The sequence below is a fragment of the Leiobunum rupestre genome, chromosome 2 (genome assembly GCF_980474605.1).
Source record: "Leiobunum rupestre chromosome 2, qqLeiRupe1.1.hap1, whole genome shotgun sequence".
Taxonomy (NCBI): domain Eukaryota; kingdom Metazoa; phylum Arthropoda; class Arachnida; order Opiliones; family Sclerosomatidae; genus Leiobunum; species Leiobunum rupestre.
The window spans coordinates 76474482-76501597 of NC_143385.1; the positions used below are offsets into that span (position 1 = coordinate 76474482).

Below are 27116 nucleotides of genomic sequence, written 5' to 3' on the forward strand. Positions count from 1 at the left end.
TCTAGCGACTTAAATGACCTTTTAAATCAGTTTACCGGGTTACAATGGATAGGAGGATGGTGACAAACCCTTCATGCCACGCGAGCCAACTGCTCCCCACACAAACTATTACCGTTAACTTCAACAAGTTGTTATTGAACGGGGGAACTGAAGATCTCGCGAGAAAGCCCTTTTACCTAGTGACGAGAGAGCTTGCAACCTCAATGCAGAAAATGTTTCTTCAGAGTTTTCTCCCAGAGTCCCAGTGCCACCAGCTGGGATCCTCTTACTGCGAGTCGAAAGTGCTAACCATTCCTCCACCCCACCTTCAATTTTAGCTGGCTATTGGAACAAAATAACACTTTGACGAATTATGTAACAAAGCATTTAGGACTTTGACGCCATCTTCGAAAATATCTTTAATTTCCTGGCGGTAGACTAAATACCCGGATAAAGCGAATAATGTTTGTCTATATTTTTTATTTTACTCAGGCTAGACCAGTGACTACATTCGACAAAGAAACGGATTTCGAAATTATTCACGAAATGGACGGTCATCTTCGATGTGAAAAAGAGTGCCTCACACTGGCCAATACTGGGTACGATCCGTTCTCAGAAATACAAGTATTTCCGACGTTATGATCCGGGTTGGACATAAGGATATTTTTATAAGTAGTCAGTCTGATTAGTTAGCCTCCTATCTTAAATTATTTTAGTAGTCACTGACTAGTGGGGGGTAAAAATAAGGACAGCCAACATTTTGCTTTACCCGTCAGAATTAAAATAGGAGTTTATTATCACTTGAGTTACACGTTTTTGGTCGATCACAATTTTTTCACGACTTAGTCTTTGACTAGTTGAAAATATTTTCATTGATAATATCATCAAATGACGCATTAATTTGAGATGGAGACTCTTTATTTTCTACATGTTGTGTGTTTTTTTTAAATAAAATGGTATTGATGAATGATGAATTTATGATACGATATATTCGCCATTATTTACGAATATTTAGGTAAATTTTTCACTAGTCAAATTGACTAGTGAGCCTCCAAATTTCGATTAATTTTAGTAGTTAGAGCATTTATTTTAGTAGTCAAATGCAGTGACTAGTGTCTTATGGTCCAACCCTGGTTATGATATATCTTTGGCGTTTAGCTCATTCGTTTTCCTTCCCAAGTAAGATACTTGACACTTCGCGTCTCTGACTGCCTGTCTGTCTGTCATTGAAAAAACACCATAAATAAATAATAATGAGCTATCAAACTTCTGAATTTCCTTTCTAAATTTACGTGCTTTTAACTGGCATAACTTTAGTTATTTCCTGCACGTTTTTGTTATTTTTCAGAGAAGTCATGCCTGGAGCTACTACGGAATTAGGGATGAGTTTCATTCTAAAAATTCTCGAACTATCAACTCTTGTAAGTACCGTATTTAAATTATTATACAAAAGAGCGTGATTTTAAATGCTACAATCGTTGGAATGTGCGGTATAAACCAAACTTAAACTTTGTAAAAGTAATGTAAAGCAATTGGCGGCTCTATTATTACCACCGTCCTGTATTATGAAAACACCCGTTATTAGATATCGCCATGAATCTATCCGATTCTTCGAAAAACGCTACTTTACTAGAGAGCGTGGTGCCATCTATTTATGGAAAAGGAAGTCAAAATTAAAAATAAGCCAAGTGATAACGTCGTCAGAGAGCCTTTGTAGAGTATTAAAGTTAGACAACTTATACTCTATTTAGTGGACTTTAACCTAACTGTATATCCCATCATCGAGAAATAACCCTTTGCCATGATCCCATGTAAAGTATTTTTTTAAATTACTGTAATTTATGTTATTGAACAATTTACAAACGATCCAATCAACGCGAGGGGTACCTATAAGTACCACCTTTTTGATTTCGACGCTAGTGACCTTTATTGAAAAAGAGCTACTTCACGTCAAGCCGCCACTTGCTTTAAGTCAAAAACACAATTGAGGTGGTAAAAAAAACAATCTGGAACATGGTAACATTCTACGAAGAATTAAAATCCTTGAAATTTTACGCACACAATTTTTTTAATTTAAAACTGCTTTCTAAATGGAAACTTTTATGTTCGGTTACCCGTTGAAATCCGACGTTGAATAAAAACCCAATTGCAGTGTACTGCCTATTTTCATTAGTTACCGAAAGCCAGCGTTCCTACACAGCTGTTACTTGTTCTCGAAAATAAAGTCCAGCATTCACGATAATACCCAAGTATTTCACAGTGTCGGTGTGGGGCATCGCTTTGCCATTTAATCTGTAATTATATATTATATTGGTGGTTTTCCATATGAAAGTGATCTTTTGACTTTTGGTTTCCCTGATGACTAAATTATTCATGGTACACCAAGCTGAAACACGTTCGAAGTTACTTTGTAGTTCGTTGCAATCAATTATGTTAATGATGTATATTTTGTGGTTGTCGGTGAATTGTTTGTGATTGAGTGTTTTAGTTTGCGATGGTCTAAAAAGGGCGAGTCCATTCTACAGTTTTAAACTCTGACTATAAATTAATAGTTGATTTTATAAAATAAAAAGTGGTCTTGCCCAACTTGTTAAAATGTTGCTCTTACGTCACGAGACCAAGCTTTATTAGTGTATTCTTCGCACGAGCGATTTGCACGCGCGCTAGAAAAAGTTATTCTCCTCGCGACTCTAGCGCGCGCTAGTAGGCTTGTGAAAGTAAGAGACTGTGACGTAAGAGCAACATTTAAACAAGAAGGTCACGTTACTTTATAAAAAGATCTATTGGAATGTACCGGCGAGTATGCGTAGAAGCCGTTATTAAATAAAAGCGGGAAAACCCCTATTGTTGTCAAGTGCCATCTTTGGTGTGGTTGGAATAATAAAATACATCGTTAATTTGGTCTGTTTTTGAGATTTTAATGTCTTTCGTATCAAGATCTTCAATAAGATTTTCAGGTTTATAATTTTTATTTAAGTGTACGGTATTTCAACGCGACTATTTTATTACATAATCAGAAATTTGTAACAAGAGCGGTTTTCATTTTTAAAAAGATATATTTTCGCTCGTGTTTCCGAAAATGTATTACTTATGGGATTATTTTCGTAGCGCTTTTAAATTGTCGCGAACTAATTGAAATTGTCAATATTTCTTTCAGAATCATTGGTTTCGAAAAGACAAAGTTTCGTTCCCGATAGTTCCGTATCTACAGAGAAGCCTTATGATCTCATGCAAGCACATCATGTTCAACGTAACAGATGTAAGTGGAAATTCTAACTCTGATATTCCTAATATGTATTTAAATTCCGAATGAGTGAATCTAGACCTAGTATTTTTTTTAAACTTGCTCATCTTTTCGATCATAGAGCAGAAGTTATATCATTCTTTTTCGGCCGCCATTTTCCAACTAACACTTTTTAGTTAAATAGCGATCAAATTCAACAAAAAACAAAATACATTTTGCAAAACGCGAGATCTCTAGTATATTCTTACCAGCCTAGGATGATATTAGCTTATTCATGGAAATCATTGGTTTGGATTAGTATTCTAGACGAGTGTTTAGAAGAATACACGTAGTTGCTAAAATGAGATGTTTTTGTAAAGAATTCATGGATATTTTTTATTCGTATTGCATATGAGCCAGAAACATATTTTTTCATTTGCCACACTCTACCAGATCTGCTAACTCAGTTTATCGAAAACAAATACCACGCTCTACTTATTTTTCAGGGAGTCACTAACAAGAGTGTATGGAATATTTGCCAACTAAATGAAAACAAGAATGTATTTATTTATAGCATAAGACTATCAAGACCCCCCCCCCCCCTAAGTTGAAATTGGGCATAAAGGCACATGTATTCAGCACTAGACAGGCGCGGGAGATAAAAAGCAGAATCTTCGCTACCTGGCAGAGAAATAAGGCAAATCCTCTCAACTCACCCTCACCCCTATCACCTATACAACCTCTTACCATCCCGTACCATGCATTGGATGATTTGTGCAAAAGTTTCAATTTATCACCACCAGATGGATTCATCGTTTCAAATTTAGGGGGGGGGGGCTTGATGGCCTTATTTTTATAGTTAGTGAATATGACTATTTTGAGACTATAGTTGAACACGTTTCCAATAACGCAACCCCAAACAATAGGTTTTGCCCCCTTGTGCCCATCCGACTACGAAGGGATGGGGACAGGGCACCCGTGGCGGAAGTATGGGGAGTAATAGGTGATCGTCCTCTTAAAGGGAGTATGAACTATTATATTTATATCATTGAATTTGACCTTTCCTCCACCAAGTTTGACAGAAGCCATTTATGGAAAAAACAAGCCGTAGCGCAATTTAGCAGACGATTTTTTCGATTTAATTCATACTCTCTTTGATGGGCTACAGTATTATTTAACTCCCGGATGAGTGTACGCCACTCTTCCCGGTACATTTGAACATTTCAAACACACAGTTTTTTTTCATCTCTCAGACTTTGTACAGGTTTCAGAAGAACGGCGAAAGAGGCGCTAGTGCCAAGGCCACGGAAATCGCCATGTTTGGTCGCATTCTGGACGGTGACGAAGTTCTTACTCGAGCTGCCAAAAGGAACCAGTTCTATGAGACAGGTTCATACGCAAAGATTGCCAAAAACATCATTTTATTCAGCAAGGTATTTCATTCCGTACATATTGAACCTTTTTTGGCTTTGTATATGCTGGTGTAGTTATAAATGCAATAGCTTAGAAATTAAATAAATTTTGATTTTGCTATTTTTCGGACTATAAATATTGCGTTTACTTTCAAATAATGGAGATTTATGAAGGGCAACAGAAGCGGTGTGGGGAAAACTACGTGGAAGAAACTTCTGAAACGGCAGCGTGACGCTGTGGAAAGGGAGAAACTGTGCTAGAAGCTAGTTCTAAGTTACTTCACCAGTGGCGCTTGCGTACTACGCTAGAGATATAAACTTCATTGTTACTGTGCCTTTTTAGCAGCTTCTGCCACGTAATGTTCCCCACGCCACTTTTGTTATATAAATTATAACAGAGCAAGGTTAGGCTTAGTGAAATTGAAATAAATTATTGGGATATAATTACCAATTTTATTGACTAAGTATTCTGAAAGTACTAAAGACTATATTTAACTAAACATTAATAACCAATAAATATACCTAAAATTAATTTAAGTGTTTACACATAGCTAAAACATGGCACAAGATCTCAACTTTGTTTCTGAAATTCTAAATTTTCGACACCTATGACAGTAAAGTAGGTCGCATCAAAAGAAGGCAACCGCCAAACTAAGTTAAAAAATAAAACTCAGTAGATGGCATAGCATTCGACTTTCGTTTGTACCACCAAAATAATGGAAACACCCGATAGGCAGCCCGTTTATACGGGTAAAAGCTCAAGCGAAGAGTCCATAAGCGTAGTTAGTTCCTTAGTGAGTACTATAATGCAAGCATCGAATGTTTGCTGGTCGTTATTATTATTTGCTGGGCGTTACTGTAGTAATTAGATAATAGCCCCAGCCTATTCTTTCAGCAGGGTAGCCACAGAACCTGGATAGCCTGGAATACGTGAAAAAGTGATTCAATTTTAAAATGGGTCTAAAAGTCAGATAATTTTAAAAATAAGGGACTTTTGTTTTGGTTGCAAATGGAAAATGTTTGCAAAAATATAAGTTCCAAAATTCCAAAATGTTTTCTGAAAAAGTCATGGAAAATCTCTGGATATAGTCAGGAAAAACCATTAGATAACCAGGAAAAACCTCTGGATAGTCAGGGAATTTGAATATCAAAAAAACTGTGACAACCCTGTTCAGTGAAAGATGTTTTGTCCAAAGAAACTACGCAAGGCTGAATCTGGCGGAAACCTCCTATATATAGCCGTGCAAAGTCGGATATGAAAACTAACCACCGCCCCTACAATAGGTGCTTAAATAACATCTTCTAGGAAATCGCCAAGAAGTAATAAATCTGAGAACCAGAACCTGCAAGTTCTTATTTTGAAGCTTGTTGAAACAATGGTAACTTTTCACCTGTACGGTATGCAATAATTAAGTGTTTTCGTTTTACCAGAGAGATTTTTTTTACATATTAAGGGTTAGCAAAAACAAGTCATTCTGTTTACAGGCGAAAAGATTCAACAATCGCTATCTTGCAGATCCGGGCTCTTGGAAATATTACTTCTCGGAATTTTCCTTGAAGGTATATTTTAAGCGCCTATTATTAACTCCCATTTTCAAAACACTTTATACATGAGCCTTAGCGGGGTAACGTGCAATATGGTCTGGATATTAATATACCCCCTTGTCGTATTAATGGGGGCTAACGTACAACAGCAGCTCTTCCTATTTAGATTACGCCTACTTTGCCAAAAATCCGGGTGCAGTGGTACTTCAAGATTCTTAGTTCAGACCCCTCATGATATAGGGAACTAAACGTTGAAAGTAATGAGGAAAACCAATTACAGGATCTGTTCAATATGGAGAAAAACTTGCAGAAAGCGAACAAGTTCGTGAACGAACTCGAAATGAATTTGGACCAAAGTCTCAATGCTAAGGAATACTACTACCAAATCCTCCAACACATATTCCTTACCCCTCAGGTACAGTATGCAAATTTTAAACTGTAGGTATACAGTGTACTGGAATGGGTATTTTGAATCGTGATTTGTTAATTAATGACCAAAACAAATAACCTTTTATGGTTTTACACCTGTGAAAGATCTTATCTTAGTATATTCCTGATCATGGCAATTCCTTTTACATTTTCAGTAGTTTTTGTTTGTTTCCCAAAAGCAAACATTACTTAAGCTGATCGACTAGCTGTCAATTTTTTTATGAAAAATGTGAACGTAAAACCCTCATCACCTCGTAACTATACGGATTGATCAGTACCATTCATAGGCAGTATCGGGCAGGTTCCTGTCATTTTGAGTGAAAATGAACACTAAATATTGCCGAGTGAGCGGATGGTAAATCTAAGCAAAATGAATCAATAAGAGCTTTACAGTTTTGTAAGAAAAATTATCAAACAGAAACAAATTACGAGAGCCGCTCTGAAAACAGCGTGAACTCTAATTTCTCCAAAGGTCGAGAAGGGCAATTTAAAATACTTGCGGAATGGACTTACAGGAATGTTTTCTTGACAACCTTTGAAAACATTTTGATATCCAGTTCCTTGTTTGGGAATAAATCGCTTATCAAGATGTTAAAAAATTAAAAATTTTCGACATTAAAAGTAGTTGTGCCTAGTATTTAAAGTATCATTTCTTCCACGTACTAACGTCACTAACGGGTGCCGAATGCCACTAAATAAAACACTGTGTACCTTAAGGAAAGCTAACTTTGTGAAACTGTGCCGCCTAGATTCGAAGTTTGTGCTTGGTCACTCCTAGTTCTATTCTTCATCTAGATATGTAAAAAAACTGTTTAAAAATTACTATATTAATTAGTTTTCAGTATAGGTTAAATCTGAAAACTTTTGTGTATACTATTTTGGGTATTTATATCATCGTTGCATCTGGAACCCTCTTCAATTCTGCTAAAACAATTTAACGCCGCCAAAAGGCTTAGTTTTTTTCCGGAACACTGCTCAACGGCTGGGATTTGCTTAACTTTGAATTGGAATGATAGAGTTATGGCATCATTTTTCTTCCCGTGATCGTCAATTATCGTTATGGAGAGGTCTAAAAAATAGATTTTCCTACAAACGCAGTACATATTTTTTGTTTATTTTCAGCTAACTTCTTGTCACAGCTTTACGACTATGTCCTCTTCAATTTGCAGCCAAATTGTGCTCTCAGTATTAGCAAAAGCAAATAAAGGTAGTATACCTTTTTAAATTTGGCTATCAAGCTTAATAATAACAATAATAAACAGCTAGGCTAATACCCAAGGCACCACTCTAGGCTCCAGTCAGCTAGCGACTTCAAATTTAATTCTTAGGCACTTTGGTACATAGCCTAAGGTACTTTACTAGTGTTTTTAGGGGCGAGTCACAGCATTCCAATCTATTAAACTTATGTATATTATAGAGCAGTAATATTCATAGAGATCTTAAGTCCAAATGCTCACAAAATAAGCTTAAAACTGTAATCTCACCCGAAGACAAATTTCGTCACTGTTAAGAGCCCTAGAAATATCCCCGAAAGTTGGGATTACTAGTTTTAAAGGGAATATAACCTTTAACCTGTTCCCAACGAAAGACCACAACAATTTTAAAAATAACCTCCGCAACAAACCACTAAAGAACGGTGAAAATGTCAAATGCCATATGAGGTAAGAGCGGCAAACACTGGAACACTATAGGCAAAATACATTAATACTCGATGTTATCTTCCGTTTAAGAGTAATTAATACTTAAATATCAGATGATTTCGGTTTTAAATTTTTACCCAAATAAAACATATATAATTAAATATCCGGCATGCAAATATAGAGCAAATAATTGTCTTAAACACTGCAATTTTTTATTTACTAAATATCTATATAAATTATTTTAAAATAGACAAATCAATAATTTTTTTATACATATATGCTATAGGCTTATAGTGAAACCTTTAAAACGCTAGCAAGCTTCTACCGCAAACTGATCCATTAGCTTTGTTAAGTTTTTAGTTACAACTGTGTTTTTTTTTCAACAGACACATGGGATGATACGGTATACAGCGATTTCGCGAAACTTTTGTCGAAGTGCAAAGAAGTTGAAAGTGCCGATGTGCCATATGCCTTACAAGCAAGTGTTACAATCAATTTTATTTAATTTGTACTTAGAAGTTAAATGAAAGCAAGAATGTTCATATTTATGCTTGGGAAGAAATGAGTTTTAGCGTTGAACCAAATCCCCTTCATGTTCGAAGTGTAAGCTCCTTCCCTTAGAAACAGAAATCAGCCTGATTCTCTGAAACTGATGTCATCCGAGGTGATTGAAGCGCGCACTGGTGACGTTTTGCTTTGCCCCTCTCTTGTCATCATAACCTATCTATTCTGCCTAAGTAAAAATAAGTCATACTTTCATACTTGATATAAACTCTTATAGGCCTATATATTTAAAAATGTAATTTGAAACATTTTAAAGAGGTATTAATTCAGATGCGGTGTTTCAGTTTTTACTGTTTTAATTACCCAGGAATGTTTTAGGACACCATAATTACTGCTTACGTTTAAACGTTTATTAATATTATTCTTAATAATTTCGCATAAAATAAACGTTTCAATAAAATACATTCTGCGATTCACTACGAAGTATTAAAACGTAGAGCCCTGAACTTGCAAGCTACTCTTTATTTTGTTCTTGTAAAAACGCTGCGATGGTGCGTTGAGCTTGGTTTACACTAGCGCAAGTTATAATGTATTTTTGTTTACATAAATTATACGTTTATATATGTGCTATAGTTTGTTAGTGGAAACTTCGCATAATGCTTAGTTACCCCTCGCGCTCGAAACAGCATGAATCTCTTTGGCAGGTACAAAGGTTTTTACGTGCGTAAAGAAAAAAGCATTATGGCGCGCGCTAGTGTAAACTAAGCATTAGGTCCAGGGTTGGCACAATTATGCCAAGGGTGGAAAAAAATAGATTTTTTCGCGGTTTTTTCCACCTATTGTTTTCCTGTTAAAAACCGTGTGGAAAATCGTACTTCCATGGTTTTTTCCACCCCTAGTGGCAAAATTCAATAAAAAATAAATAATGAAAGCAGTATATGCTTTTATTCTATTTACTCTTCTTCTGGCCTTTTTTCATCTCTCCTATTTGCAATGACCAAATTAGTCACTTAATAGATATATCAATGATTAACTTAGCATGAAAAGAGTTTTTTCCCGGCAAAAACCTGTTTTTGCCAACCCTGATTAGGCCTAAATGAGATTTTGGCGTTGAAGCTAGCCATTTTCAAAATTAAAACCAGCTATTAGGACAAAATGCGTTTATGAAATACATAATATTTCGAAATAAGTTGACTTGGTTTGATTAGGTATGGATTGTAGTTGTGCGGCTAGCTTGGTGAATCTGGTAACCAGTTAAACCGAAATTTAATCGGTCTTTGAAGCACGAATCATGGATCTAATTGAAGTTGGTAAAAGGGCGTGAGCGTGTAACATATGATAATGTCTCTGTTTATAAGTTATTTTTTTACTCTAACATAATAATCAATACCGGAATGATATTATATTTTCAGGAGCTGGCTTTAACCATCAAAGAGTGCATCGATGTTACAGAATTCCAAAATATGACAACTCAAGTAATATACTTATTTGTTAATCTTGCATTGTCACGCGCATTTTTTAACTAGTTAATTAGAACCTCAAAAGGAAATATCACGGAAACAACTGACCTTACAATGAACAAAAAGTTAGAATTCCTACTTTTTTCTGAGATTTTAAAGTCATATTTCCAGAGCTCGCGACAGACATCTCCCTATTAAAATTCCAACAACGATTTTTTAACTATAAAATCTTATATTAGGCTTAACTCATGGAATTTCCAAAGCAATGCTACTGTTCCCTCAGTTGCCAAAAATATATCTTATATAAGGTACAAAAGTCCTTAATGTAAATGTTAGGAGTGAATTCGTAGACATTTTAACTTTGAAATATGCGCCATTAGAGATGGTAGCGACAACTGTTTACTGATGTATAAAAATACGTTGGTTGATATATTTTGTAACTTTGTCATGTAATATTCTTTTGTCGAGGGGTTGATCAATACGCGCAATCGGTGTACAAGCCTGTAGCTTTGATTGTACTAAAAAGAGTACGCATACTCTGTACTACCAAAGGCTGTACCCTCTGTAATCGGTGTACAGAAATTACACAAGTTATTATCCCCTCGTCTTTTGTATCAATAAACCCATTTGTATTTTTAACGTCGAAATGATTATAAGCGCACCAAATAAAATGGAAAAAAGGTAAGCCTAAAAGAATTTAAAGAAATAACAAAACTTACGATTTATTTGTGCAAATAGGTCTTCGAGAATGAATATAAAAAGCGAAACTCGGACCAAATAGATTTTTGAGACAAAAACTAATTTAAAAGCATAGAAAAATTCCAGAATTTCCAAAGGTAGACCGGTTTCGCCTTATTCGGGACTCATCAGTACTGGGGAATCTGGAACACGACTAACAAACTGATTTAGTAAGCCTAACCGTTAAAATTTTCAAATTTGGTTGCGTAGGAATGGAAATCCAATAGGGGAATATTTTATTCATTTATTCTCGGCGGCCTATTGGCAGGGCCGGATTAATACCCTGTGAGGCCCTAGGTCCAAGCTAATTTTGGTGCGGCGAGCTAGGCGATCCCGCAATTTATAATTCACAAATGGATGGAAAATACAATTTCCATGTAGACTTTGCGGATATTTTAGTGACGTTAATAATTGATTGCTTTACATGGTATCGAAAAATGTGGACGCATTTACTAATATTACTCCGGGGAAACAAATTGTGAAAAATAAATGATAAATTTCTGTACATTTAATTTTTTCGAAACTTCCTGGTGCCCTTTGTAGGCTTGGTGCCCAAGGCCCAGGCCTATTCGGACTATTTGGTAGTCCGGCCCGGCCTATTGGTTAGAGTAACTCGTAAGTTTTGTAATTTCTTTTAATTCTTTTAGGGTGGAATGTTACCCGTAAATCGAACTCAGCGTCAAATTTTCGACGAAAGTGAGACTAGCTTAAAGTGACACATGAAAACTCAAAATAATCACGGATTCAATTTTATTTTTATCGGATTATTGTTATATCATTTTTAAATGATATCTATATTTTAGAATTTCTTGCTAAATTTCACCAGCAATAACAATCATTTACAATTTATGTTATTTCGTGTAACTTGGCTTAACGTTGGGATTGCGTAGCCTATTCTTCTATATATTTATTCTAATCGGTGTTGAAACTACGAGGGTAAATAAAACAAGCTAGCGTGGCACAAACTTTAAGAAACGCAAAACAGTAAATTGCGTCAAACACAATCAAAAAGTTTTTTTAACTAAACGAAAAAATATTTCATAATAAAATGTTTAATTACGAACCACACTTTCGTCAACAACATTTTGGCTCTTTCCCAGCTAAAACATTAATTAATTTAAGAACTTTTATTAAATAATATAAATTAAAATATCAATATCCTTTTCAAAATCCAGTGTAAACAAATTGACTAAAACAACGCAAAAGTTTTATCGTTTTATGGAGTTGTGTCAGTTACGCAGTGATATTTCTCTATGATCTGATAAGTTTTAAGGAAGAAAATTTATTTTAGATAATTTGTTTTTCAATGTTTGTGGTATATTTAGGGTGAAATAACCCCATAAATTTGCCATTACTGGCTATTCTTTAAAAGATAATTTAGACCTACAACAATAAGTTTTGTTTATTTTACAGGAAGCGATGAACTGGTTACAATCATCTGAAACCGTTGCTTCGTCTTGTTTCAGAGATTTCATTTTCAAACACGGGCATCGCTGTATTAAAGAGGTCAGTTTTGACCAATACACTCTATTGAAGAATAATGTGTCGGGAAATTACAAGCGCCAACCCGCCTTCGCATTTCAACGTCGTGGGTTCGAGCATCGCTCGAGGCAGCCTTATTGCAATTATATTATCGCAATCGATTAGTTTATCCTCTATCCAAGACAACCATTCACCGACCTCGATAGCGCAGTTGCCAGCGTGTCAGTCTCATAATCTGAAGGTCGTGAGTTCGAGCGTCACTCCGGGCAACCCTATTGCAATTATATTATCCGAATCGGTTAATTTATCCTCCATCCAAGACAAGTCTCATCTGCTTTGGCTGCGCGTTATAGTCTCATAAAACTGTAGGTTGTGAGTTCGAGCCTCTCGCGACAACGTTTTGCAAATATATTATCTGCATCGACGAATAACTGTCGACTCGTTCTACAGAAAACAATATTTTTATTCATTTGATTTATTTTGTAGTTCGACTTGGCAGTTTCACCTTGGAGATCGGATCCTACTGCGCTCGTAAAGAGCCTCCAAGTATGATATTGCACGAAATAGAATGTTTCAAGAAATTAAGTGCTCCATTTTTTTTAGGAAATGGTTCAAAATGTCAAAAAATCCGAACGTACAGCTTCCAGTGTTAAGAGTATGATTGACAGTTTAAAGGTGGCATTAACATGGAAAACCAGGTACATCATATTTTTATTTTTTTCTTAAGGAGCTTTTTTAACAGCTCTTACTAAATGTTTGGAGTTCAACGCTGTATTAATAGCAGTAATAGTGAAAGTAGGAAGCTGCTGGCTCGCGTGGCACGAAGGGCTTGCCACCAACCACCTGAATTTAAGGGAATAAAAGTCGCTAGTGAACTTGGGCCTAGGGTGGTGCCTTGGGGCTTGGGTATTAGCAAAAGTAAATATTTACTTTTGGAATTAGCCTAGCTAATTATTATTTATGTCAAGATGAAAACCCTAATGGATGAATTATAGAAAATGGCACTTGAATTAGTTTGGAATGTATTATCGACTTCTATGAATTCATTAATACGCTCTTAACACCGTGAAAAGTTTAAAAATCCTTAAATAAAATCCACAAAAACCAAAATCGTAAATTAACGAAAAAATTCTGCAGTGATTTTTGATTAAATTCACAAATACACCAAAATAAAAATCCATGAATATTTAAGCTTCAGTTGCATTTTTGACAAATCCACATATTCATAAAATTACCCAAAAAATAAAAATTTCGGAAGCAAATCCTCAAATCCACGAAATCTAGCCGGATTTGGGACCAATGTTCATTATGCATTCGTGACTTAAAGAATATACCACAGAGCTGGACATCAATTATTCCAAACACTCTGTATATAAAAATACTAACTAAATGAGATACCGTACATACTACATTTATACCATTTATTAGACCAAGCTTTTTGGTTATGAAACTCAGTTAACGCATGGATTAAAAAAACTAATCCGTGGTTAACGGTACCGATTACTGTTCTCAATATCAAAATAAAACCAATTTTTTATAAAAAAAAGGTTAGCAATAATTTTAATCTGATTGCTGGAATATTATATATTTTAATTACAGCGCTTAAACAAAGTTATTGCTTAAAACATAAGTAACATAGTACTCATAAGTGTGACACTTACAAGTTGTTAGTAAAAATGATTAACGAACTGATATTAACAATTATAGCACTATCAAGGTTTAGTTCAGCACAGAGCCCCCTAGTGTCGAAATATGCCCAAAGCGAAATATACTACCAACAAGGACGATAATATACTACTCAGTTCGGTTAATATTCCAAATCGGAGCAAGAAAATGAGAATTAAAACAATAACAAGTGTCATTGTTATTTTGTTATTTATACTTAAATTAATAACCTATACTCTTAAACAGTATTTCGGTAGTGTATTCTAAATACGCGTATTTAAAAAAGTAGATTTCATAGTAATCATTTATGTATATTTCTATGTTCCCAATACGTAATAAATTTTAAAATATTTTAGGATAATTCTGAGATTTATGGTGCCATTTTGTCATAATGCTGTCGGTCGTCGTGAAAGGTCAAAGGTAGGTTCTTTTTTAATTTTGAATTATTTATGCACCACATGTCAATAGCTTTGTGTTTCTACGAAATGTTTTAGATTGCCTCATCTTCGGCGCGACGCCGTGTTATTTCCAATTTCAACCCAAAAAACCAAAAAATATCAAAGTCGGGCAATTTTAGTATTCAGGTTACATTTATTTCTAGTATTGTTTAGTCTGAAAATAATAGCCATGTGGCAATCTACTATAAAAACATTCGATAATATAGAATAGGAAAAGCTTGTGTTTACTTATAATTAACGAAAATCAGTAATTCCGCCACCGCCGACAATTTTACATCGGCGTCGGACTTTACTATTTTTGTTTACATTGTTAATAATCATTGCGTCTAAATAAACCCTCTGCGGGGCTCGGGACTCATGGCGATTGAGGTATTGCACTACGAATTCCAATAGTTCCCCATTGGCTGACTGCAGTCAGGTCTGTAGACCCGACGCCTGAAACCTTGGCTTGAGCGTGGAAATATCTGTTTGGATTTGATCAGCGCTAGAAACTTGTACCAATCCATTTTCGCCAATTCAAGCTAGAAGCTAAAGCTCAAACGATCATGAAAAATAAATGATTGTTGCGAGAACCGGTTTTTACTAGCTACAAGCGGTCGTGGACCCGGCTTAACCCTTAGACAATAGCGTTAACCCACTCACTGCTGGTACTCAGAAATCATCAGCTCCATAGTATAAGTCACTAACACTTGGCCCTTAAACTTTAAAATGTAACTCTACTAAATTACTGCTAATAAACTTGAACTTGAACTTAACCATGGCAACCAACTACAGATAGCGCGTTTACAGCAACCGATGGAAACCAAGTTCTCGGAGGTAGAGTCCGACGCCGATGTAAAATTGTTGGCGGCGGCGTTACTCATTTTCAGAGCGTTTAGCGGCGGCGCGCCGACCAACTACTTTCTTCGGCGGCGTACGTGTGGCACTTGCGTATTACACTAGATGTATAAGTTTCAGCGTCTCGGTGCAGATGAGCAAACTCTGTCACTTAGGTTTTCCAACACCATTGTTGTTGGTCTTTTAAATCGATTTGCACGTAACGCAACCTTAAGCCAGTTCTTACGTGTCTGTTCCAGTCTGTGATGATTAAAACTGTGGACCACTTTCGTAAAGCGTTTGAAGTTTTGGCGGACAAAATGGTCGATGAAGGCCGTCTTCCCAAAGAAAACTTGCTGTTTTACCTGAACCTCATCGAGATAGGCCAACTCTTCGAAACCCGATCGGCAACGCTATTGCAGAAGTAAGAACATTTTCGTATATGGTTCAATACATTGTTGAATATGGGGCCGTTCATAAATTACGTTTCGCAGTATGGGGGAAGGGGGTTAATGTTACAAGGGGATAATTCGGTGAGGATGAAATGTTAGGTCACAATAATTTTATACCGAAACAAAATTATATGTTATTTTAACCAGTGGCGTAACTAGGCCAATGCGATGCATCGGGGCCCGTCTAGTTAATAGGGGCCCGCAAGCTTAGTCGTCCACCAAGTCACTTGCGTAAATATAGCGGCGCCCATTTTGCATTGGGGCCCAAATTTTTTAGTTACGCCACTGATTTTAACTAAGTCTCAATTTAGTACTGGTTTGTATCTATAAAATTGTAAATAGATTTAATTTTTAGAGGAATTGAACAGTTTTAGATTTATGGTGCTACTATAATAGACGGACTGTGATTATTTGTTACGAGTGTGAAGGGGAGACGATAAAAATTGATTTTTTGCGTTGTGTAATTTGTGAACAAGCCCCTATTTTAAAGGTAAGCGCAAAAGTGACATAATTACCAAAAGTGTGACAATCCCTGTACTTTCGTATGCTAAAGGTTTAATGAATGCTCGACTCGAGATCGACCACATAAAAGACTATTTATTGTAACCTATCTGGATCATTTTTAGTCTATGGTATTATACCGTAGGTAGATGGCGATAGCATCTCCACAGAACGACGAAAATTAAAAAAATACACTAACTTTGACCAGTTTTATTTGTTGTTTTTAACTTCCTTCCCTCCCCAAGGCATACTTTCCCTTCTCCCCTCCCAACTTGTATTTCGCTCGTAACATTCATTATGAAAATAGATCCGATTGACACACTTTTGGTAAGCGATATATCCAGGTTATAATATTAAAATTATACTCTATCAATAATTTATTTATCATAATAACACCAATTGGTTTAACCAATGGATGAGATACCGGGCTGATTTGAGTTTCTGTGGCGAAGGAGCTTACTCGTAGAGGATGCAGTGGCATTGGGAGCAACACTCAAAATCATATCAAAAAAGTTATTTTCCCAAAAGTTGAAATATAGACATTCTTGACACGACAAAACTAAACATTTAGACCAAGAATATTTATTTCTGCTTAGGAAGAATGATTAACGTGACCATTTTTATTTTCACTCAAAATATTAAATCGCTACTCAAAACGCTAATAAAAACGCTGCTCAAAACACTACAGGTTACCACTTCCTAACCTAAACAGACCACAATACGCAAAAATCAGGAACGAATTGCAAAGAAAAACCATCGCAAAACACGTTAGAAGCGACAGTGAAGTAGACGGTGACGGGACGCGCGGGTGACGCTCGAGGTGACGTTGCCCACCCCGCCGCCCGCGTCCTCCGTCAAGCAAGAGCCACTCATTACTTCACTTAAACGCTTGGTAGTTCGATGCTATCGGAGACTCTTAACTAAAAACGGGACGATTCTGCGTCCCGAAGCGTTCCCCGGAGACACCGGGACGGAGTACCGAAAAAAGGGACAGCCCCGTTCAAAACGGGACGTATGGTCACGTTAAGAATGACTAATATCAGATGTGGATAATGGGGGGAAGTATGATAATAGCCCAAATCGCGTGATATGAAAGTTTGGCCCTATTTCGTCGCTGAGTTACGCGTAGAGCTACAGCTATTTACTGCTTGTAGTATTCATACGCGGTAAAGCGGTCTCAATCGTCTGCTATAATATCTGATGTTGTCTAGGTTGTTTACTCTCGGGAGACTTAATTGGCCTTGCTTTTACATGGAAAAGCGTAGTGTAGTGATTAATTGTGATATTGTGGATTTAAACAAGGTGATTTAAGTTATAGAGGAGCAAATTAGACTTAACACTTTTAAATAAAATTTATGTACTTCCGCGCAATTAGAGTTACACATTGAATTTTTGAACAAATCTTCAACTTTCCATAGGGAAAACTTAGGCCTAACAGTCCTTCTTATAAGGATATGCCTTAACTTTTTAAGTAATTATGACAAAATATCTCTTCACCCATTTGGGAGTACTGCCTCGATGAATCAACGCAAATGTGGAGAAAAAATTGGTATAGCAGCATAAGTGAAGATTTACTGTACTTGTCAACGTTTTTTAACTTTTGTTACGTTAATAACTCCTATAATCATGTTAATAGTTTATAGAGAGCGGTTGCAATTAATAAATAGAGTAATTTAAATGATAGTAGATAGTAAAATCTAATTACTTTAAGAAATATATCTTGGAATGAAAGTTGAAACTAACAAATGTGTTGTAGCTTTATTATGACCAAGGCTTAAATTTACCTGACGTTTTTCTTCGCATTTCCTCTTTTTTTTGGGAAGTTCTGTAATTTCGGGACAGACACAAATATGATCTGGTTCCACAATACATTATATTTTACAGTTGTTTGTACTAGTTTTTTTACAGTTGTTTGTACTAGTTTTGATTTAAGTTCTGGGCGAAACTGGGAAGAAAAAGTCGCCGTCGTTCGTACCTCCATTTTTTAAACCCCCGGATGAAGGTTCAGGCGCCACTACTTTCGCGGCTGTAGTCACTAGCCGCTGCTAGTCCACCACAATTACCATAGCTCTCGAGATAATTATGTTCTTTATGGAGAAACTTTCATGTACGCGATTTTTAACATTGACTCTACGGAGCGTTTCATACTTCCTCCCATTATCCACATCTGCTAATATGTTGAGACGATTTTGCGCGTTACTCGCGATCCCCCTAAAATTAGCCTGATATCTCATTGGTTCCCTAAAGCTGACGTCTTCCGACACGATTGAAGTACACGCCGGAGACGTTGTTCCTTCCCCCTCTCCAACTGCGCGAAATTCAACCATGATGCCTGTGAATCGTCTCGACATAGTCATTATCCCTAACTATAACTATAAATAAACGCATTCTTGATAGACGCAGTGACATAATGTGTATCTTCTGAGTAATGATGCCTGGGAATTAGCCGATCTCATGGATGCTAACTCATGGGAGCCGAAAACGTGGTGCCATCCCTAGATCTATTGCTGAACTATTCATTCTCAAATCCCATGGGATTCTACAAACTATCGTCCACTAAATTGTGGTTCAGCAACGAATCTAAAGAAGGCACTAGTGATATTACAAAAATGCGTCTGCTATGACAAGAATAGGCGCTTAAATAGAGGTCGGGGATGGTTAACTTTTATTCAATAGATAAAGCTCTCAAAATTATTCGTAAAACGTTTTGATTTAATTGAATTAATTTTTTGATAAATTTGTAAAATTAATCGGAAAAACGACGGTTTTTTTCGATAAAAAGCTAAAATTTTACGAATAATACACGTTTTTTAATCATTTTCCGAAATATTAACCGGTAAATTTCTTTTTTACATTTTTTTCCCGAAAAAAATCCATTTAAACATGGATAATGATTAACCGTTACCGACCTCTACGCTTAAATAAATCATCCTCCCAGGAAATCACAAAGAAGTCCGAGAGCCAGGTACTGTTTATATAGTGGAAATAATGGAAATTTTTCACCTGTAAACAGAACGTCGTGTTTTTGCCAAGCCTTAATATGTCAAAAAAGTTACTTGGTTAAAAAGAAATGCCATGGGGAGCGTTTGTTAATGCCGTAAAGGTGAAAAATGTCCATTATTGCAGGTCCTGACTCTCGGAAATATTACTTCTTGGTAATTTCTTGGGAGGATGATTTATTGAAGCGTCTATTACTAAAGGTTTAATATCTAATACATTTTAATAAACTTAGGGTGGAATAGATTTATTGAAAAACTTTTATTTACATTTCAGCAAAGGCTTACCAAATATTTCAAAACTTTTAAAGTAATACTAAATTGAAATTTTTTATTAATTCTAGAGCAATAAGAAGGAAGAAATTGCACCCAGTTGTTGAAGGGTACAGATTTCCTGAAATAAACGAAGGCATACCAATGCCAGTGAGTATGCCAGTCTTGTTTTGCATAACCATGCGGTATAGGCTCAGTCAGGGATCATCGACTAGAACATATAACTATTTATACACTTTTCAGACGAGGCCTATAAAAATTAGCCTTATAAAACGAAGTTTTTTTTCATGTGCAGGCCATTTTTCTCAAAAACTATTTATTCTAAAAAAAGTTTAATTTTTAGGGTATTTTTAATTTGTAAATAACAGAAAAATCGGAAAACATATCGTAGCTTTACAAAATGTAAATTATCGAACCCCAATAGATTTAAAAATATGTAGATCTATGTTAATGATTTGAATAATTTAACTTACGTTCTTAACGTTTGTCCTAAAAATCATTTTATTCTTCTCTGGGCGAGAAATTGCGTTTGAGCTCCTTGCTAACGGTTTTCTTATTGGTTCGGCCATTTTGGATAAAATTGTCTAAACTAAAAATTGTAAAATTGTAAAATAATCTGATGTGACCTTTCCCTGCAGGTCAACCAAGAAATGAAGCCAAATTCAGATAGCGTTGGGGATATCCTGATGCAGGGAACCCCGGTGAGTCAAGGAATAGTTAAAGCGCGAGTTAGAGTTGCCACTAACCTGGACGAGGCTTCCAAAATACAGGTAACGTTACTGAGTTCAATTCTAATTATTTCGGTACTGTACTTTGATAATTGATGTTCAGTGTTTCGTTCCATAGGCCGGCGAGATCCTCATCGCTTACAGCACCGATATTGGCTGGAGTCCTTATTTCCCTATACTTTCTGGCGTTGTGACAGAACTGGGAGGACTAATATCTCACGGTAACTGTTAAGTTCTTCCTAGAATGTTTAACGCTGTTAAGTTCTTCCTAGAATGTTTAACGCTGTTAAGTTCTTCCTAGAATGTTTAACGCTGTTAAGTTCTTCCTAGAATGTTTAACGCTGTTAAGTTCTTCCTAGAATGTTTAACGCTGTTAAGTTCTTCCTAGAATGTTTAACGCTGTTAAGTTCTTCCTAGAATGTTTAACGCTGTTAAGTTCTTCCTAGAATGTTTAACGCTGTTAAGTTCTTCCTAGAATGTTTAACGCTGTTAAGTTCTTCTAAGAATCTTTCACGCTATTAAGTTCTTCCAGGAATATTTCACGCTATTCAGTTCTTCCAGTAATCTTTCACGCTAATAAGTTCTTTCTCGAAAATTTCACGCTGTTAAGTTCTTCCTAGAATGTTAAACGCTGTTAAGTTCTTCTAAGAATCTTTCACGCTATTAAGTTCTTCCAGGAATATTTCACGCTATTAAGATCTTCCAGGAATATTTCACGCTATTCAGTTCTTCCAGTAATCTTTCACGCTAATAAGTTCTTTCTCGAAAATTTCACACTAATAAGTTCTTTCTCGAAAATTTCAGACTAATAAGTTCTTTCTCGAAAATTTCACGCTGTTCAGTTCTTCCTAGAATCTTTCACGCTAATAAGTTCTTTCTCGAAAATTTCACACTAATAAGTTCTTTCTCGAAAATTTCACGCTGTTCAGTTCTTCCTAGAATCTTCCACGCTGTTAAGTTCTTCCATGAATCTTCCACGCTGTTAAGTTCTTCCATGAATCTTCCACGCTGTTAAGTTCTTCCATGAATCTTTCACGCTGTTAAGTTCTTCCAAGAATCTTTCACGCTGTTAAGTTCTTCCAAGAATCTTTCACGCTGTTAAGTTCTTCCAAGAATCTTCCACGCTGATAAGTTCTTCCAAGAATCGTCCACGCTGTTAAGTTCTTCCAAGAATCTTTAACGCTGTTAAGTTCTTCCAAGAATCTTTAACGCTGTTAAGTTCTTCCAAGAATCTTTAACGCTGTTAAGTTCTTCCAAGAATCTTTCACGCTGTTAAGTTCTTCCAAGAATCTTTCACGCTGTTAAGTTCTTCCAAGAATCTTTCACGCTGTTAAGTTCTTCCAAGAATCTTTCACGCTGTTAAGTTCTTCCAAGAATCTTTCACGCTGTTAAGTTCTTCCAAGAATCTTTCACGCCGTTAAGTTCTTCCAAGAATCTTTCACGCCGTTAAGTTCTTCCAAGAATCTTTCACGCCGTTAAGTTCTTCCAAGAATCTTGCACGCTGCTAAGTTCTTCCTAGAATCTTGCACGCTGCTAAGTTCTTCCTAGAATCTTGCACGCTGCTAAGTTCTTCCTAGAATCTTTCACGCTGTTAAGTTCTTCCATGAATCTTTCACGCTGTTAAGTTCTTCCAAGAATCTTTCACGCTGTTAAGTTCTTCCAAGAATCTTTCACGCTGTTAAGTTCTTCCAAGAATCTTCCACGCTGTTAAGTTCTTCCAAGAATCTTCCACGCTGTTAAGTTCTTCCTAGAATCTTTCACGCTGTTAAGTTCTTCCAAGAATCTTTCACGCTGTTAAGTTCTTCCAAGAATCTTTCACGCTGTTAAGTTCTTCGAAGAATCTTTCACGCTGTTAAGTTCTTCCAAGAATCTTTCACGCTGTTAAGTTCTTCCAAGAATCTTTCACGCTGTTAAGTTCTTCCAAGAATCTTTCACGCTGTTAAGTTCTTCCAAGAATCTTTCACGCTGTTAAGTTCTTCCAAGAATCTTTCACGCTGTTAAGTTCTTCCAAGAATCTTTCACGCTGTTAAGTTCTTCCAAGAATCTTTCACACTGTTAAGATCTTCCTAGAATCTTTTACGCTGTTAAGTTCTTCCAGGAATCTTTCACGCTGTTAAGTTTTTCCAGGAATCTTTCACGCTGTTAAGTTCTTCCAGGAATCTTTCACTTGGTACAAATGATCTTACGATTTTCTCAGAAGAGTTTAAACTTGGTATAAATGATCAAATGATTTTGCTCAGCAGAGTGTAAACTTGGTATAATTGATCAAATGATTTTGCTCAGCAGAGTGTAAACTTGGTATAAATGATGAAATGATTTTGCTCAGCAGAGTGTAAACTTGGTATAAATGATTAAATGATTTTGCTCAGCAGAGTGTAAATTTTGGATCAGAAAAGTACAAACTTGGTAAAGATGATCTTACAATTTTGGATCAGAAAAGTACAAACTTCATAAGTTCCCATCAACTTTGGTTAGAAGTAATTTGGGTTAGATCACCACAGGTTTTCTAATATGGTGTATTAAAATATTTATTTACATTCTCAGTAATTTACCATTAATAGGTAAACTAAGCTTTGGTTCCCCCTGAGCTTAGTTTAAATAGAAAACCGCTACTCATTTTAGTAATTACGTATCGGATAATTGCTATAGTTATGTAATTCTTGGTTTGTTATGGTAGTTGTTTTCAAAACTTCAAATCATTTTTGAGAATATGTGGTTTACAATTACTCTCTAAGTAACATATCATTTTGCTTTAATTTTCATTAATTTGAAAAGAACCATTTTACACTTAGTAGGTTTACGGACACTGAGAAGTGCTGCGGTAATAAGCCCGTATCAATTACCGCACTGCCATCTATCGACTTAAAAATAACTTTTAGGATGGTATGTGCCACAACAAAGGGAAGCCTAAGCTAACGTCACATGTCACTAAGGTCACTCTTAGATATGACGTCAAAGTACCATCCTCACCTGCTTTTTCTTCTAACTGCAAATGTATCAGATATTGTTGAAACTCACTTATTAGGTCTGAGTTTGAGTAGGGTTCATTATAATTGTATCATACGTAACATAGTTACTCATAAGTAATATACTATAACATATCCAAAGAAAAAATCAATGACACATTGTTTCACACTGAATATATAATTAGTGCACTTTTCATATGGAAAATCAAAGTATTCCTTGTGCTTTTGAAATTGTTACCATTGAAACAATCTCGTAATCAAGAGGTACCAGCTAACCAGTGTTCCGAAGTGGTAAATGTCAGGTGTCAAATAATGTGGCAAAAAGTGGTAAATACCGACATGGCGAATAATACTTTTACTGGCTAATATGCCAAAAAGTGGGAAATAATACATTTTAATAAAAATAAAAAACATACGAAAGGAAAAATATATTTGTGCTATTTTAGACAAATATACTGTATTAGTTGTCAGGTTTTGGGCTAGATACTCAATTATAGCCCAATCTGGTAATTTCTTTTGGCTATTTTTCAACGATTTTTCCTGAGTTTGAATTCGTCTGCTATATATCTTTAAGGTGTTTTTAATGGTTCTTTTGTGAAAAACTGAAACATTATCTCACATGTAAGTGATGCTACATCTCTGAAAGATATTATTTACATCATTTAAATGCATTTATTGATTATTAGTCACTATTTGTCACTTTTTGCCATATTTGCCACTTTTGGCCATATTTGCCACTTTATGCCACTGACATGGACTTTATTCTAAAAATGTGACATTTAGGTAACACTGCAGCTAACCTAATTGTCTAAGCCAGAAATGGGTTAGGAATTCAGAGTATTTTTCAAAATCCGTTTAACTTATTTACGTTTCCCATCTACAAAGTTGATGACCCATTTTTCGTCACGGAGTTGGATGTCATATCGTTGAGAATACCTTTATGCCATATTTATGAATGATTTGGTTACGTGTGATTTTACGCAAATTGTCGGGGTTAGCCTACTTTCACTTTCCTTAGGCCACACAAAGTGAATCGAAATATCCTTTGGGCTATTGAATCTGTTTCAAAGGAGGTCTATCACAAGATGCATCAGAGAAGAATGAAACATATTAGGCAGAGCTATTGCTTACATATAAATAGTCGTATTGGATAATTCAAAATAACGATCTTAACAACCGCCGATCAGTTTAGGAAATCTAGTATTTCCACGGTGGAAACACAGCCATTTTCGTTTTGGAGAAACAGCACTACCAAGCAAAAACCAAAAGTTAGAGCTCGGGGTTTGGATAAGGTATTTCCCTTTCATTTGTTTTATATCCACATCCGAAAATTATCCGAATAAAAACTAATTTTTTGCATTTTAAATCGTTTTATAGCTGTGAATTATGTAGATAAATAAACAGTCAACCGAAATTTTTGTGGTTCATATTTCTGAACCCCCGAGCTCTAAGCCGAGTGCCGACCAAAAATTATAGCAGTGTTGTCAGATACTGATTATTTTATTTTAAATACACGGAAACTTTCGTTTTCCAGCGAAATGGGGTGGTAGGAAATTTATGTTTCAATTAAGACTATTGTTGCTAATTAAGTACAGTTGTTCTGACCTCTACGTTGTTATTGCTGTGTTGTCATGAAGTTAAAGCAAAACAGTGTAAAATTAACCATCTAATACGCGTAACTGCCTACCATAAAAAGTCCTTAATTCTAGTAGCATTTGTGGCTTAGTCTGAAATGATATCTGTTTCTAGGTGCAGTCGTAGCTCGAGAATACGGACTTCCGTGTGTCGTTGCTCTTCACGGCGCTACTACCATATTCAAAACAGGTACTGTCTAGAAGTGAAGAGAAGCACATTGTGAAAAACTAAATGAAAAGAGACTTAAAACGGTTTTAAAATTCACAATTTATTTATTTAAAAATCCAACGTTTCGGAGGAACTCTTCCTCCTTCTTCAGGGATTTTTACAAGTCTTCTGTCACCTGAAGAAGGAGGAAGAGTTCCTCCGAAACGTTGGATTTTTAAATAAATAAATTGTGAATTTTAAAACCTTTTTAATTCTCTTTCGATTTAGGTACTGTCTAGATTATTTTCATCGTAGGGTGTTTCAATTTTGAATTTCCAGGTTAGCGCAGTGGTAAAGTAATTTTTTTAGGCTTCAGGAAAAGATCTTTAATGCGAGTTTGCGAGATATTAAATTAGAAATGATAACACGTCAAATTAAAATAGTCAAGCGTGCTGGCTTTGTCCTAAATTTAATTTGAGCTGCTCCGATTGCTCCCGGAGGCCGGAGTAATCCAAAAGTCGATGCGATTGCCATTGAGCTTTTGTCTGGGAAAGATTATGCCAACTTAGTCATTCTACCTAGCTATAAATAAATGCATTCTTATATCAATTATTTCTTATAAATATCACTTATAACTGCGTTACCCTAATTTTGTTGAGTTATAAACTTTGGGTATTGATGTTAACTTTTAAGTTACTATGAATCGTTTTGTAGGTGATATGGCAATACTGGATGGAAATAAAGGAACTATTCAACGAGTACCAAGCTAGTGATACCCATACATCAATTCATCCATTGATATGCTTTCCGGTTTCTGTGTTTTTGAAATGTTAATTGTTGACCGATAAATTTTTAATTTAATAAAGCTTTATGATGTATGTTATTATTTGCTTACTTTAATTATATTATATGGCATACTCTAGCGGAAATCAAGTAAACTATATTTCGAAATATTTAAAGGAAAAGTCCAGGTTGGATAAAACTTGGGTCTATTTGAAAGATCATGTTTAAATATACTCAAAAATATCAGTCGTAAATTTGTATCTTTTTTTAATGACGAGAAATTAATTTTTAAACCAGCAAAATTTACCCGCCAAGCGAGCTGCCATTTTCTTTCGCCTTCCCTCCGCAGACCGCACGCGGAGCAAGCGCGCGCAGGGAACAGAGCGCTGCTATTCGCTAGCGAATACTACAGTGGCGCCACCAATTCACGCTTAACGGAACTACAAATGGTTGATTGTTTATTTCGCGGGTACGTGTAAATGTAGGCATATCTTTAGATTTTACTGGTGTTTTAATATGAAACATGACTACTATAAAAGGTATGTATACATTTGATTATTACTTTCTAATCATTAAAATAAACTATTCTTAATAGTAAATCTTTCAATGCTGGAAATTTTCAAATATATTGGAGATAAGCCAAGAGCTCTAGAGGAAGGCGAAAGGTTGTTTAAAGAAAGCTCAAAAGGATCTCTAAATTTCTATCTTACTGATGAAAAAGGTTTGGATCTAATAATAATAGAAGGATTTGTGATACAAACTAGTGCACCATCAGGGGAACCTCATTCCTTAAAGTTTAAATTTACAGTCAGTGATGGAAAACACGTGATTGAAAGTGTTCATTGTTCGTGCAAAAGCGGGTAAATTTTAATCTTGTTAATTTTTAATTTAGAATTGTATCATATTTTCTTATTTTACTAGAAACTCTGGATTTTGCAAACACGCAGTAGCTGGTTTATTCTTTATAAATTCTAATGGTCAGTTAACACAGATTTCTGAAAAGCTCTCATGCACATCAAAGCCTCAGAAGTGGGGTAAAATGAAAAAAACTGTTCAAGATCATTATCAAGCAAAGAAAATTAGAGATTTAGACTGCGTTAGGAAAGTCAACAAACCAATTTTTTGCCTCAAAAGTTTAGAAAAATGTGAGGAACGAATACTCTCTTCTCTTCCATATGAACCAATGTGCGCCAGACATCTACCTTCAAGCTTAAAAGAACATGTAAATTGGAATGATAAACCTGAAAATAATACGAATTTGGAAGGGACCGATGATATAATGGT

At 35.7% G+C, this 27116-nt stretch overlaps 1 protein-coding gene across 1 annotated transcript in view; it reads left to right on the forward strand.

The window, feature by feature from the left end:
• LOC149959047 (uncharacterized) overlaps positions 1 to 25929 on the forward strand; it is a 59966-nt gene extending 34037 nt beyond the window's left edge. The window contains exons 21-38 of the mRNA XM_090166404.1: positions 472 to 578; positions 1328 to 1400; positions 3137 to 3238; positions 4456 to 4635; positions 6440 to 6574; positions 7711 to 7795; positions 8615 to 8706; positions 10145 to 10207; positions 12344 to 12436; positions 12899 to 12958; positions 13016 to 13110; positions 14434 to 14497; positions 15612 to 15775; positions 19645 to 19723; positions 20212 to 20343; positions 20420 to 20522; positions 25017 to 25091; positions 25764 to 25929. Of these exons, the coding sequence (XP_090022530.1) occupies positions 472 to 578; positions 1328 to 1400; positions 3137 to 3238; positions 4456 to 4635; positions 6440 to 6574; positions 7711 to 7795; positions 8615 to 8706; positions 10145 to 10207; positions 12344 to 12436; positions 12899 to 12958; positions 13016 to 13110; positions 14434 to 14497; positions 15612 to 15775; positions 19645 to 19723; positions 20212 to 20343; positions 20420 to 20522; positions 25017 to 25091; positions 25764 to 25819 (1758 nt within the window). The 3' untranslated portion in view covers positions 25820 to 25929. The remainder of the gene's footprint in view (positions 1 to 471; positions 579 to 1327; positions 1401 to 3136; positions 3239 to 4455; positions 4636 to 6439; positions 6575 to 7710; positions 7796 to 8614; positions 8707 to 10144; positions 10208 to 12343; positions 12437 to 12898; positions 12959 to 13015; positions 13111 to 14433; positions 14498 to 15611; positions 15776 to 19644; positions 19724 to 20211; positions 20344 to 20419; positions 20523 to 25016; positions 25092 to 25763) is intronic.
• The last annotated feature ends 1187 nt before the right edge of the window (positions 25930 to 27116 follow it).